At 49.2% G+C, this 15223-nt stretch overlaps 1 protein-coding gene across 9 annotated transcripts in view; it reads right to left on the reverse strand.

Moving 5' to 3' along the window:
- NF2 (NF2, moesin-ezrin-radixin like (MERLIN) tumor suppressor) overlaps positions 1-15223 on the reverse strand; it is a 76131-nt gene that overhangs the window by 15185 nt on the left and 45723 nt on the right. For all 9 annotated transcript variants that reach the window (XR_014139740.1, XM_081801859.1, XM_081801853.1 and 6 more), the window contains 6 exons: positions 12531-12605; positions 10066-10179; positions 7429-7551; positions 6269-6486; positions 4579-4684; positions 1548-1675 (listed from right to left, as the gene is read on the reverse strand). Coding sequence is in view for 8 of the 9 variants with exons in the window: in XM_081801859.1 (XP_081657985.1) it covers positions 1548-1675; positions 4579-4684; positions 6269-6486; positions 7429-7551; positions 10066-10179; positions 12531-12605 (764 nt within the window). In the remaining variant the exon portion in view is untranslated. The remainder of the gene's footprint in view (positions 1-1547; positions 1676-4578; positions 4685-6268; positions 6487-7428; positions 7552-10065; positions 10180-12530; positions 12606-15223) is intronic.

Here is a 15223-nt window from a genome sequence, read left to right on the forward strand (position 1 = left end):
AGAGCTATGGTCAGAATTAAGTAAAATAAAGCGTAGGAAAGGCCCCTGGTAAACTCTCATAAAGTGCTCTACAAATACCCATTACCGCAGATAGCTTTTAGTTCTGCACAAGTAATGACATATGAATCAAGACTCCTGGCAGCCAAAACAATCTCCTTGTCTCAACCCTTCTTGGATAAGTGATTCTATTCAAGTGACCTCTTCTGCTAGGCCCTGGCCACATCCCTACGGGATGTCATCTCCTAAAGAGTTCGGTGGAAGTTCGCGCAGCCAACACCAGGAAGGAAAAGATCCCCACCATTGCCTGCAAATAGATATTCTGTATCTATGACAGTGAAAATCTGGAAATCATCCTCAAAGTGTCCACCTCTAAGGGCATCAGGCGAACCACGCAACACAAACACCAGGAACATTCTGCAGTGATGCCCATGGCTGCTGGTATGTGGGGTCTGTCATGTGCACAGGTAATAGGAAAACACAAACTAAAAAAGCAGGACCCAGAAACAGGATGTAGCCTCACCCCTGTCACAACCATGAAATGCTCACATGCCTGGTCAATGGAGAAAGGCTGGAAGGGCAACTCGGACAGCAGACACCATAGATAAAGAGGCTCATGGTTGCTCACCCTGGACCCCAAGGAGACACTGTCCCAAGAGAGCTATCCCAAGGATATTGGACAAGGTGAGAGCACAGGGCCTCACACGGGCTTGGAGCTGAATCCTCATTCTGCTCCTCATCAGCCGTGTGATGCTGGGTGAGTCCATCAAACGCTGTAGATTTCATTTATAAATGGCACACTAAAACCCACCTCTGATGTCAGCCTGATGTTAGTTAGTGGGAATGAAATGAGACAAAGCTAGAAAGCCCTGCCACCCAGGCACTCAGTACATGGTTCTCCATCAAGCCGTGGCACAAGTGGCCAATTTACCTACGGCTGGGAACTGGGGGGACTGCAGTCAGATTTCTTCTGCAGTGAGACTCCCTGCCACCTCGGTTCCACCAACCATGAAAGGAAGGAGGAGCGCACAGCAGAAGCTGCTATGAACAGGGCATGCGGGGCTCAGCTCAGGGCTGCCCCATGCAGCAGGGCTAGCCTGACTCAGACATTTGCTTTCCACGGCCTTGAGCCCGAGTCTCTCCCTTTACCCTTGCTCTAGACATGGGAAGTGCTGCGGGTCTCAACCGCCAGAGAACACAACCAGGAAACCTGTTCTGTTACTGTGTTTGGACATTATCACAGGCTCTATCCCCACGTGAACCGCAGTCTGACTGCTCGGAGATCCCTGACAACCAGTCCTAGACTGTAGATGAGGTTTTGAGCCACCGTAAACTCCAGGTCACCAATCAAGCATCATTGTTATCCTGCAAGACTGATTGCCCGTGTCCTTCACTTCTGATGAGGAAATTCTTTCTCCGGAGGGTGGGAACAGAGCAACCCCTGCAGGAGCTAGTGACAGGCTCCCGCGGTGACCCTCCAGTTTCCCCAGGCCCAGATGGCCCCACTCTAGCTCGCCAACTGGGGGCACAAGGTCAGGGGGACTACGTACTTTTCTTTCTCTATCTCCATGGAAAGCCGCTTCATGTCAGTATCCTTGAAGTCGAAAGACAGGCTGTCACCAATGAGGTTGAAGCTTGGTATGTCGGGAGGCAACGGTGCTGGAATTGGGTTCATGGGCTATGAATGAGAAATCTCCAGTTAGGGGGGCTAGGTTCTGTGAGAACGGGGGCACTACTGTGTTAACCACCCACCCTCCAGCAGCCATAGAGGCAGCAGGCACAGCTCGGGCCCTGCCTCCCTCCCAGCACCACCATGGCCTCACGTAACAGCTGTCAGCCCTCTCTCTCCTCCTCCAATCTACCTACATTGGCTGCTGCCAGATGATCGACCCCAAAGATCTCAAATCCAGGTAAATCATTTCTCTCCCTTCAAACCTTTATTAGCTCTTCATGCTCACCAAATTAAACACAGACTCCCACTCACTTCTTCGTTGAGGAAGCCCTCCGGCTCTGGGCTAGGAGCTGGAGATGCAGAGAACAAGGCAGAGTCCCTAGCTCTGAACAGCTGAAAGTATTATTCAGTAAACAGAGGTGCTCACAGATCATCATGGCTACGTAAGGTAGACACTGTAGCCAGAGAGTGAACAGTGGCCGAGGATGCTGGGAAAGGCATGCTAGAAGGGATGCTGCTTCTGCCGGCATCAGAGGATGTGCCAGAGGAAAAGGCTTGCCAGGCAAGAGGCATGGTACTGGGCAGGGCAGGGCAGAGAAGGCTCAGCGAGAAAGCTGAGGGAGGGGGGTGGGAGACCGGGACCAGACCATAAAGAGCTCCCCTGCATGCTGAGGGGTCTGGATTCAGAAGATGGAGCCAAAGCAGGGCTTGAAGCAGAAGATGAAGAGATTAGATTTGAGGACTTTCTCATCCCAGAACAAAGGGTCACCTAAAATATGGCCCCAATCTAGTCTAGCTTCTCCTACCGTTTGCCCTAACAAATTGTGAACAGTACCATTTCTGTTCCTTTGCTTCAGCCATTCCTCTCCCTATAGGCCATCTCTCTTTCAAGGCCCTTCTCAAATACTAGGATTTCTCACCAAAGCCTTTCTAGATCCCTCTCGGCCAGATGGCAACTCTTTTCTTTGCTATGCATTAACATGGTGTTTCTGGTTCTGTTACGGCACTTCCCTAACTCCACCCTGTAAAAACTCCTTTCTGGCTGTGCCTTCTTCTTTTCCTGTTGGCAAGTTTCCTAAGGGCAGGATCTGCCTCTCTCACCCTTGGATCCTTGGCTGAGTCTGGGACGGTGTCTGGGAAAGGGGAGAGGCCCAGAGCATTCATCTGACATGATGACAAGGCCTGAGGCAGACTGTCTGCGTGGGCGTTAGAAGGTGGCGCTGTGAGGGGGCTTCTGGGGTACTGGAACGTTCTGTTTTCTGATTTGGGTGCTGGGTGCATGGGTGTGTTGAGTTTGTGAGAATTCATCAAGCTGTACAGTTATAATCTGGGCACTTCTCTGTACGTATGTTATACCTCATCAAAATTTCTGAAAAGATGGGCGCTGAGTGCCGTGCTGTGGGTGAGAACAGACACTGGTACGACCTCTGTGGAGAGCATCTCGATGGAAAACCTGACCCCACGGCTCTGTTTATGAGAATTTATTCTACCAGTATATTCACCGTATGTGCGAAGATTTGTGCTCAGGGATATTTTCTGCAGTTTTGTTCACAACTGCAGATGAAAACAGACTAAATACCCATCCATAGGGGACTGCTTAAATGAATTACAATCCATCCATACCACGAAATAGGATTAAAAGGCTGATACGGATGATCTCCTCCAGGACTTATTTATTTATTTACTGTCTGAAGAGCATATAAAGTTTGCTCCAGTGTTATGTTTTATTTTACTTATTTCTATATTTTTAAAGATTTTATTTTTGAGTGATCGCTACACCCAACACGTGACTCGAACCCGCAATCGCGAGATCAAGAGTCGCATGCTCTACCGACTGAGCCAGCCAGGAACCCCGCTCCAGTGTATGTTTTAAAACCACACACATCTCCGGTGCCCAACCCAGATGAGCCCCCAGACAACTCCAGTCCCGGCTGCTCTGCGACCACCGCAGAGATCCTGAGGCAGGACCATCGGCCCACTCAGCCCACCGAGCCATGAGAGAGAAGGAATGGCTGTTTTGAGCCACACGGCTGGCTTGGGGGTAGCCTGTCACACAGTCACCGAGGACCGGCACAGATGACGATAGCAAACTGCTCACATTTCCCTCCACCTCAAACCCTGGGCTGCTTCTGTCTCTGTGCCCCGTGCACCTCTTAGCTGCCTCTGCTGTACGAGTGCGCACTGCGTGTGTTTGTGCCAGGCGCACATCTGTGGGTTGGCTGAGAATACCCCACAGTCTCTTTCCCACCTAGCTAGTTCCGACTTACCCTTTAAGAGCCAGCTCAGGTGCCATCCTATGCCTCTCCTGCCCCTGCAGGCTGGGCTACATTCTCCTCTAGGCCCCTGTGCACCCTCTCTGAATACAGACTCTGCATCTGCCTGGTATTACATGGACCAGAACGGTTTGCTGAACTGAATGCACAGAGGAAGGGAAGGAAAGAGACTTTTCTATTCACTGTGTGACCCTGTGTAATTGAAGTCTGCCTCCTCGTCCCAAAATTGAGTTTGGAAGCTGGTTCTTCTGTGGCAATAGTTCACTCTGAGGGACACGGGGTACCCCTGCCAGAACTATAATGACGGTATATGGTATACACAGGTAGTTGAAGATTACATTCAGCGTGGCATCAAGAGGCTATCCTCTCTTGAGGATAATTTGGGACTATTATTACTTAGAATAAGAAAAACATTTCAGAGCTGGGAAAGGCCCTGCTGTCTATTATCTAGGCAACCGGAGAAGTGACTTGTCCGAGGCCAAATGGCAGACCAGCGTTCTATCCAGTCCCCAGCCACAGGCCCTAAGCAGCACTCACTCTGCCGTGGCACCACCAAGGGAACGGAAGGGCTGGGAGGGAAGGGAAGGCTATGAGGTCTGAAGCAGCTGCAGGCCAGCAGCCCCCAGCCAGGCTCACCGGGTATGTGGGCTTGGTGGTGATTTCCAGGAGCTTTTGCTTGGCTCTTCGCTCTGCCTCACGGGCTTCCTGCAGGTCCTGCTTCAGCTGATCTGCCTCCTTGGCCCTTCAAGGAAAGGAGGAGCCAGTTAGCTCCACGAAGGTGACAGGTGGAGGAAAGAGAGCCCTCTTCCCCACTATCCCCCTAGACAGGAGGGACGTGGGTTAACCCTGAGGATGGCACCAGATCAGGCAAACAAGGCCAGTGGCTGGGGGGGGGCATTTATGTGAAAATCAGAACTTCCAAAGCAAGGACAACATTCCTGAGTGCTGTTCATTGCAATGGTAAATCTAAACCGGAAGAGCAGGGAAGCCAGTGGGCAGGAGTCAAGTTCAAACCTTTGCAGTTGGTAGATGGGGAGGAGAAGTGGGGGAGGGGCTAGCAGCTTCCTCTGCTTCACTTCTGGGTGAGAGTGGGCTGGGCAGAGGTACAGTACGGTGGATCAAAGGTCTTTTATTGGATCATGAAGGGCAGGATGTGAGAGAACTGATTCTTCACAGCCCCCAAGTAAAACAACTGCAGGCCTGGGGCCAACCTCAGGCAAGAAGACGAGCACCAACACTGAGGGCCTCGCACTTCACCCTGCAAGACACAGGACCCAGGGGGCCCGGCCCAACATGCATCAGTCAGCAGGGGAAGTGACCTGCACACAGAAAGAAAGGGGCCCGAGACAGGGCAGGAAACAAAGAACCATACTCCCAGAATGACATGCAAAAAGCAGAGAGGAAACTATAGTGAATGCACCTTGGTAGCAAAAAGCAAATTCAAGGGCGCCTGGGTGGCTCAGTCGTTAAGCGTCTGCCTTCGGCTCAGGTCATGATCCCAGGGTCCTGGGATCGAGTCCCACATCGGGCTTCCCGCTCTGCGGGAAGCCTGCTTCTCCCTCTCCCACTCCCCCTGCTTGTGTTCCCTCTCTTGCTATGTCTCTCTCTGTTAAATAAATAAATAAAATCTTTAAAAAAAAAAAAAAAAAGCAAATTCAAGTGTTCTAAATCAACAGAGCCAAATGCTGTGGGGAATGTGCCAGTGTTTATCTGAAGGCCGCAGGACCAGAACAATCCCAAGCCTAGAACAGTCTTTGGAAAGTATAGCCTACAGTTCCATCCTTCAACCTGGTCGTGAGCTGGCCACAAAGAGGATCCTGGCCCTCCCCTCCTATCTGCCTCAGGAGCCTTAGCGCCAAGAAGGGCTGCAGGGAAGCGGTTCCTCCTTACTTCGTTAAAGGTAAATAGCTGCTGTCTCCCCACATGTCCCCTAAATGAAAAGGGAAAAGAACCATATTTTTTAAACGTAAGAAGAGTCTCCTTATAGCTCCTCAGCTAAGAGCAGTCTGCGGCCGAGCTTGATGGCTTTCCTGCAAACACGGCTATCAGAGGGATGGCGGTTTATCACAGGCACAGGCATGACCAGAGGTCCACTCAACAAGAGAACTGTGTTCCTGAGCCTTTCCACTAATTCCAGCCCCCAAACCCCACACTGGCTTAAGTACCAGTCCTCACCACCAACCTGTCAAAGGAAGAGCCTCCCCGCTGCCCCAGAAGATGGGGAAGAAGCTTGCGGACACATGCAGTCAAGCTCTGCCTCAGAGCCAGGTTACGACTGAACAGCCCCTCGCCTGAGCCCCAGTGCCCAGGACTCCCCACCTCTAACCTCCTCTCTGACTCCTCCGCCATCTTCAGCGCCAGCACCTCGGCCTCCAGCACCTTCTGCTCCATCAGGCGCTTCTCTTCCTCTGTCCGAATGGCTGTGGCCTTGATGCGCTGCATTTCCTGTTCAGCCTCTGCGGCCTTCTGTGCCAGGAGTTTTGCCTCCTCCTCCGTGATTTGGGCCTTTTCTGCCAACAGGTCAGCCGTCTCCTCAGACCGCATCTGCAGAAGAGCGCTGTCAGCTGGGATGGGGATCACATGCCCATCTTCCCACCCAGATCTGGCCTCAGACACTCAGGTCAGCGAGAACCAGAATCTCAGACTCCCTGGGGCCCTGAATGTCCCGTCAGATGACACTCGGGCAAGGGATGACAAGCCACACCCTCAACTTTTTGGAAAGGCCCTTTGGGTTCTGCCCATGGGAAGCAAGAAGAAAGCACTTTTCTGACTATCCACTTGAGCTGAGGCGAATGCTTTATGAGGGAGAAAACCAACTTTACCTTCTTTCCTTTTATTTTTTTTTTAAATGTTTTTTTAAATTTATTTATTCATGAGAGTCAGAGAGAGAGAGAGAGAGAGGCAGAAGCAGAGAGAGAAGCAGGCTCCCCGCCTAGCAGGGAGCCCGATGCGGGATTCGATCCCAGGACCCCGGGATCATGACCTGAGCCGAAGGCAGACGCTTAACCATCTGAGCCACCCAGGCGCCCTACCTTCTTTCCTTTTAAATCAGTGGTTTAAACCAGCGGAGACTTTGCCCCCCTGGGAGACAGGTAACAATGCCTGGAGACATTTTTGATTGTCACAAATGGGGGGGGAGGTGGTGCTACTGGCATCTAGTGGGTAGGGGTCAGGGACACTGCTAAACATCCTCCGAGGAACAGGATGGCTCCCACCACAAAGGGTGATCTGGCCCCAGTGCCAGCTGAGAAGTCCTGCTTTAAAGGCGAGCCCCCGTGAAAGCGGGGCTTGGCTGCACATGAACTCCACCAGAGTCTGCCTCCGCCAACACAGGTGGAAAGAAAAGGCACTGATTTTTTTTTTTTTTTTAAGCTGAAATGTCAAAGCATATGTTACTAATCTGAGGTCGTCGGGAGGCCTAAGTCCTGAAATCCATGCAAGTGCCCGTGTAGCCTCCAGGGGCCCAGCACCGCCCCCAGCAATCACCAGAGCTTCATTGGCCATTGTCGCTTCTTCTTTCATCTGCAGCAGCCTCCTCTCCAGCTCATCCCTCGTGCGCTCTGCCTCCTCCCTCATCTGCTTCTCTCGAGCAAGGCGCTGTCGCTCCATCTGGGGGCAACAACAGTGGCCACTGAGTCATGGGGCCCACGGCCTACAGTGCCACGGGGGCCCGAGAACGCCCAGTGTCCTGAGTCCCGCAAGGAGACCCTCTTTTCTCCCCTTTACTTTAGGTTGCCAGTGTCATTCTTGTCACCCGCCTCCCTCTGCCCTCCGAAACCAGCTGTGTCCCGTGAAAAAACATCTAGAGGTGAGGTAACAAACAAAACAACAAAAAAGCAAGCCCTGCCAAGTCTACCTGGATCGAAGGAGGCGTTCTTACACACTGTGTGCTGAAATGGCCACCCTGCCAATAACCCTTTGCGTTGCAAGACCTCACGTGCCTCTGCCCTGCGGCTGACCGCACACAATGCAGGTTCCTTCTCCCTGAGACGCAGCCCCAGAAACAGACAGCTCTCTTCTGCTTGGACGAGCCCCCTTGCCATTTCTCATCCACGCGGACCCCTCCCACACCTCCACTTTCCTCCACAATTGCTCCTGCCTCTGACCCACGGAGATAGATGGAACGGCTCTCTGCGAGGCATCGGGGGTTCACACACTGTGTGTCACGGGGAGGGGGGCTGCGGCACCACTGCACAGGGACCCAGCCTCACGCAGAGGCGACTCCCGGCCAGGCCAGCGACAGGAGGAAGCTGAGCAGGGAACGCAGCCCCCTCCTCCTCCCGTCCTTAAGGCATCAGTACAGAGCTGCCGCCGCCGGCCCTGCCTTCTGGATCACTGTATTAATTGGGCCACATGCAGAGCTTAATAAGGGGAACAAGCATAGGACAAGTGCTATTCTCTGTGATCTTCAGGTATTAACTGAGTTCAGAAAGCAGAAGCCAGAAGTGACCACTGCACTATTTTCTTCCTCAAATAGAGCACATTTAATTACTTCTTGCTTCAATCTTCTCCCAAACAAAAGATTTTTAAGACTGCTGCCTCTTCTAAATACTGAGCCAAAAAAAAAAAGGCATTGGGCCTCGAAGGAATAATGCAAAGACAAGCAATAAAATACTGTAAATTCTTCTCCAATTTTCCTCTTACAGGTCAGTGAAAAGCTTGGCCAATTTGTTCTCTAATTTCCACTGCATTACAATTTCCATTAAGAAGATTACTGTATCTCCATTATGCTCCACTTGAAAAAAGCCCAGGCAACCACCTTCTGTTCCCAGCACTGCACTTTCCCTGAGACCTCCACCCACTAAATAAGGGGCCTCCTGTTTGCAAGGTGGTTTCAGTTCACAAAGGCTTTCAGGAGCAATGTGTCCTTTGATCTGAGACAGAGAAGACATACCATTAGCTCCACTGGACAGATGAGAAAACTGAGGTCTGGAAGGTAAGTCATTTACTAATGTCACATACTAAGTTTCACATCTGGCTCTAAGGTCAGTGTCTGTACTACTACTGGGCCATGAAGCCACTGGCCTGCCAGATGCCAGGGACATGTCTCTGCTGTTCTACAGGCAGTGCAGGTCTGGGGTGTGCGCATGCTATTCTCTGCCACAGCCCCGAGGGTGACGCGCTCATTGCTGTTTTCAGATCTCTCACTTCTAAGTTTTGCTCGGCTGAAAAGAGGTCAAAGAAGGCTCTTCTTGAAGTTGCCACTTAGACTCGTGCTGGCTCAGGAGTATTTCTTTGTCCAAGAAAACCCATTCCACCACCGTGGCCCCCAAAGCAGCCCAAAGAGTCTGCTGTCTCAGAGAGCAAAGGGACGGAACGCTGAAAGCATGCTGGATCAAACGGCATTTCATTCCAAATCTCAGGGAGTCCCCACATCAGAGAGCTGCACACAGACTAATGATTACACCTCTGAGCCTGCAAGTCCTGAGGGCAACTGCCGCTACTCCGTCTAGGAGTTAGTCCAAAACCACAGTGGATAGTCTCAGCAGCGAGGCTCAGATTAGTTGTGTGAGTTTCGGTGAGTCGACATGGTTTATGAGTAGAAAACAACGATGCGGACTGTCCAGTCTGCTGATGAGCGCACGCGGCACCTCCCACCGCAGGCACTGTGCCGCCTGGGCTGACCTGTGGCGGGGAAGTGCGGCCGGAGTCTAATTAGCATTCCCACAGCAAGCACGAGACGCTGCTGTGCATTCTATCACCATCTAATTAGGAAAAGGACAAGGCCAGGCAAAGGAGACAGGCAGGCAAAAAGAAAGCGAGCTAGCTAGGTAGACAGACAGACGGATGGATTGATGGATGGATGGATGGACAGACGGACGGACAGATGGATGGACACAGGCTTGTCTATCACTTCCCAAGCCTGCATTAATCACACTTCACTTACTTAGATGGGGAAATAACTAGAGATGTTTCTTTTACATATGCTATTGGAGTTTATTACTCATTTCCAGAGCGGACACCCCACCGGCTGGGCATCAGCCAGTAAAGATCCAACAGAGATAAAATAAGAGAAGGTGTATCCATAGCCAAATGACACCTGTCAGCCCACGATCGCTGCTTACCTCCAAGGCCAAGACCACGACTCAGCGACAACAGTGGTTCTGACATGGTCTTGCTCACCTGCTTTCTAGCCTTCTCCTCCCTGGCTTGGGCTTTCATCTGCTGAACTTCCAAAGAATCAGCCTTCCTTCTCCTCATAAAAAGGTCATGGTTCCCGATACAGAGCTGGAGAATCTGTGGTCGGAAGCAGTGGAAATGTTAAACCCACAAATTTACTTCACTGCCTACCAGCTCACCAGCGCTACGGCATCTTGGTCTCAGGGCTCTTGGGGGCAGCAGGAAACCTGAGAAGTAAAGCACAGCGTGAAACACCAAGGCCCTCTCTACTAACGTCCTCCAGTGCTCCCCCAAAGACAGGCAAAACGAGGTGCCTCAAGTGTGCCGGGGGGCAAAAATTACACGTGAGGAGAGAAACATGACACTTCGGCATGTCTTCTGGATGCATCTCATTCTCCTAAGTTAAGATGTGGCTCTGCAGATCAGAGAGGCTAGGAAAGCTTGTTCAATAGGTTAGGCTGGGACGACAGGTTATTCACGTGGAAAAAAAGAAACTGGATCCCTCCCTTACACTGTACACAAAAATCAGAAGGATTAAAGATTTAAATGCGAAGACTGAACCCTTGAAAGTTTTAGAAGAGAATATAGAAGAATATCTTTATGATCATAGGATTAAAAAAAATGCCAAACAAGACACAAACAGTACAAAGGATTAAGGAAAAGATGTATATATTTGCCTATATTAAAATCAAACATTCTTTGTTAAGACATTAAAAAGGGAGGAAAAATAAGCCACAAGCTGGGAGAAGATATAACTAATAAAGAATACAAACCACCCAGAAAATACTAACCAAAGGAAATGAAACAAGTGTTTGACAAAAGAGACAGTAAGTTTCGAGAGGGTATGTGTTGTAATGAGCACTGGGTATTATATAAGACTGATGAATCACAGACCTGTACCCCTGAAACAAATAATACATTTTATGTTAATTAATTGAATTTAAATTTTAAAAAAAGAGAGACAATAAGCTTGGTCAAAAATATTAAAAAAGATGTTCAACTTCATTAGTAAATATAAAGATGCACATTAATATGACACTGAGATACCATTTCTTTTTTTTTTTTAATAAAGATTTTATTTATTTATTTGACAGAGAGAGACACAGCGAGAGAGGGAACACAAGCAGGGGGAGTGGGGGAGGGAGAAGCAGGCTCCCTGCTGATCAGGGAGCCCAACACAGGGCTCAATCCCAGGACCCTGGGATCATGACCTGAGCCGAAGGCAGACGCTTAACGACTGAGCCACCCAGGCACCCCGACATACCATTTCATATGCACAAGAGTGACAGAAAATTTTAAAGGCTGATGATAAAAGCGTGGAAGATATCAAACAAAAGGAAGCTGCACCCACTGCATTGGCTCTGTCAATTAACTCACCTTTTTTTGGAAAACAACACGGCGTAATCTTGAATCTGGACATACACTACAGCCCTGTACCTGTACTCCTAAGCAGATACTCTCGAGAGAACCTATTACATGTGTGCAGCCGGAGGCAGGTACAAGAATGTTCACAACAGCCTTGTTAAAATGGCAGAGAAGTAGAAAGCACCTAATTATTCATTAATAGGAAAATGACAAGTACACATACACACACACACACACACACACACATATATATCCACAAAAGGAATACTATACAGCAATAAAAATAAAGGGATCATATCTTGAAGCATCAACATAGCTACATCTCAGAAAATAATGTTGTCCTGGGGCTCCTGGGTGGCTCAGTCGTTAAGCGTCTGCCTTCGGCTCAGGTCATGATCCCAGGGTCCTGGGATTGAGCTTCCATTGGGCTCCCTGCTCAGCGGGAACCCTGCTGCTACCTCTCCCACTTCCCCTGCTTGTGTTCCCTCTCTCACTGTGTCTCTCTCTGTCAAATAAATAAATAAAATATTAAAAAAAAGAAAAAGAAAATAATGTCTTAAAAAAAAAAGAACACAGACAGTTGACAGCAGTTGGTAAATTCCAAAAGTTCACAAAACTTAATAGTATATTCATTTTGCTATATAGGAAGTCAAGTTCTGAGGAAAAGCAAAGGAATTATAGGCACACAGCTCAGAATGGTGATCACCCTTGGGGAGGCGGGTGGGGGAAGCCAGCAGAATGCTAACATGAGGGGTTCTAATAGTATTGGAAGTGTGCTATTTCTTAAAGCTGGGTAGTGGGCACGTAGATGTTTATTTTTGCCCTTCTTTATACCTAATACACATTATCCTTATCCTTTTGTATGTATAAGGTACCTCCATAAAAATAATTTTTTTTTTTAATTCCACATCACAAAATTTAGGTTTGACTCGCTAGGTTAAGCTAAAGGGAAGAGTCTTTCAAGGTCTATTGGCAAAGCGTGTAGCAGGTGAGCTATCATTCTACACCTCACAAGAAATTACTCTGATACTCTCTCAAAAAAGGCGCTCAGTTTCTCAGAAAAACTACAGTTATCAGTTACAAAAATCAGGATCTCAACTTACCAGCTTATTAACACGAAGCTTTGAGGAGTTGAATTTGAAGACGTCGATTTTCTTATCCAGTGGTTTAATAGTAAACTGAAAGAAGGAAGCAGAAAACAGTTTCAGTCTGACAGCCTAGAGTGTGAGCACCAGCTGGGAAATTCCACAAAAGCAGCAACCACACTGACAAAGATCCAGCACGAGGCTGTGCCTTGTCCTGGCTTCCTGGTGCCCAGGCACTAAACCACAGTGAACTGTAAGTGGCTGAGAGCGCCAAGTCTCGGGCTGTGGAGGTTCAGGATCCAGGAAGGTGTGTTGTCAGTACCATCTTAGGCTTGGAAACCTGAAATGCCAGCCTTCAATGGGCCCCACAGTGAGGCCAACACTGGGAAGCCCGCTGCAAAGACACAGGCCCAGTTCTGCCTTCAGGAAGCTCACCACCTAGCCGGAACTAGATTAATGACAGTCAGTTACTTGAGAAATTACACCATCTATTAGTGCCTCACTGGGCGGAACAAATCACAAATGTCATGGGGGTTCAGCATCGATCTACCTTAAGTAGGAGGGGAACTTCAGCTGGTCATAGACAAAGAGTACGACAGGGAAGCTAAAAGGTTGGACAGAGGGCCATTCCGGAGGGCAAGCAACAGAAATGAGCGGGTGTGTGTGTGTGTGTGTGTGTATTTGACATTATTAACCCTCTGACGACTAAGATGATATCATGGGCTCAGACTGGGAGGAAGGCAGGGGTGGGCTGGGGGTGGACAGTCAGAGGGGCTGGGGTTTGATGTGGCAGCATATAGATCATCACTCCGGGTTCTGAACATGGGGATTATCAGCTGAAAGCTGTTAATAAAAGGAATAAAGTGTGAAGAAGAACAGACTGTGGTAGAAGAGGGAAACAGTTCCTGAAATCAAAGGGGAGAGAAAGCTGAATAAGGACAGGGTGGTAGCGAAGTAGGAGATCCCAGGGCCAGACCGCTAGGCAGGGAAGCATATAAAGAGCAAATGGAAACTGCTGTTCTCAACCATTCCTGATCAGACCAGACAGATCCTCCATTTCAAAGATGCACTTAAAAAATGGGGTACCCATTCCCGAGAAAGACGTGCTAAGCAGATAAATACATCTGGGAAGATAAATTCTTGGGTATTTCTTTTGCATGTTATTTTGTCCGAGGAGGAGTTAGCACAATGAGGAAAATGATCCTTCAGTTAGCTTTTGGTCAAGCTAACTTAGAAGCACTATTGCTCTTGTGTAGGCTGCTACTTGTGAATTTCATGAACTTATTTTTGGCTCTTAAGTCAAACCCTGGAGCTGTCAGTGGGAAACCACAAGTAGTGGGGAAACCACAGGCTCTGTGCTGTGCCGGGACGTGCACAAAGAATCAATGGATCACTTAAAATAAACCAACATTTCTGTTTTGACAGCACGGCTGTCATGCATAACTACTAAGACTACTTCCTATTATGTCAAGTCAGCTTGAGGCCCTCTTACTGCATGAGTTATTGACATGATGGAACATGACGGTGCCCTGCCCCTGGAGAGGGTATATTAGAGTTTATTGTGTCAGGCCATACTAGGGGAGACTTTAATCCTTGAGTTCTGTGAAAAATGAATGTTTGGGGAGCCTTTAGCACACAAAAATACACGAATATGCAGTAAACAGACTTTATGAAATTAGAGATGACAAACTACCATGCCACAGCACACCTATTGCTTTAAGTCATGTGGAGCTTTCAACTGAAGTACTTTAAAAAAGAAATACCTAAGTGCTCCTCTTCTGGGCTACAGAAACTTTGAGAGCCAGAATGTTTTGAATTAAGAAGCTCAATCTGTCTCATCAAGCATGGCCAAGGAGATCTCAACCACGTTATTGGAAACCAGGAGCTTGGGGTTCCCTTTCTCAAGTTGCTATTTGGGAAGGGAAAACAGGAAATCTGCTCCAGGTGGGGGCTCTGCAGGCAACCACATGAGCTGTCACTGTTCCTTACTCGACACTCAGCATCCCAACTGTGTGGGCACCAGTACGTCACTGAGCGCCGTCTGGGCCCGCTGCCCTCTGCCCTCTGCCCAGTGCCCTGTGCTCTCAGGACTCACCCTCTATACCCGCTACCAGAAAAGCTCCCCCCCCCCGCCCCAGCTATGACTTCAGGGAACGTGGAGCTCCCCTCACCAATCACAGCTAACCTGATTCCTCTGCATCTCCACTTCCTGATGTGGCACAGATACCCCAAACCTGGCCCCTACTCTTGCTGCATGTTCTCGGGAGGAGGGAATCAGAGTTGGGGTGAGAGCACTCCTATGTGGAAAAGCGGAAATGCAATGGGTCATCATCACGTGCATCATCAGTCCCTTGCACTGTAGGCCTGTCTTACAGCAGTCGGGGCCTTGCTTGACTATAACTTCCCTGAGGGGTGAGACTGGATTTTCTACATCTTTGTTTCCCCCACGAAACCTAACACAAAGCAGATGCTTGATAATTCCTTTAAAATTAACAAAGAACAGGGGCGCCTGGGTGGCTCAGTCGTTAAGCGTCTGCCTTCGGCTCAGGTCATGATCCCAGGGTCCTGGGATCGAGTTCCACATCGGGCTCCCTGCTCGGCGGGAAGCCTGCTTCTCCCTCTCCCACTCCCCCTGCTTGTGTTCCCTCTCTCGCTGTCTTGCTCTCTCTGTCAAATAAATAAAATCTTAAAAAAAAAAAAAAATACAAAGA

The sequence above is a fragment of the Leptonychotes weddellii genome, chromosome 13 (genome assembly GCF_054177405.1).
Source record: "Leptonychotes weddellii isolate Sample4059 chromosome 13, ASM5417740v2, whole genome shotgun sequence".
In the NCBI taxonomy this organism is placed as follows: domain Eukaryota; kingdom Metazoa; phylum Chordata; class Mammalia; order Carnivora; family Phocidae; genus Leptonychotes; species Leptonychotes weddellii.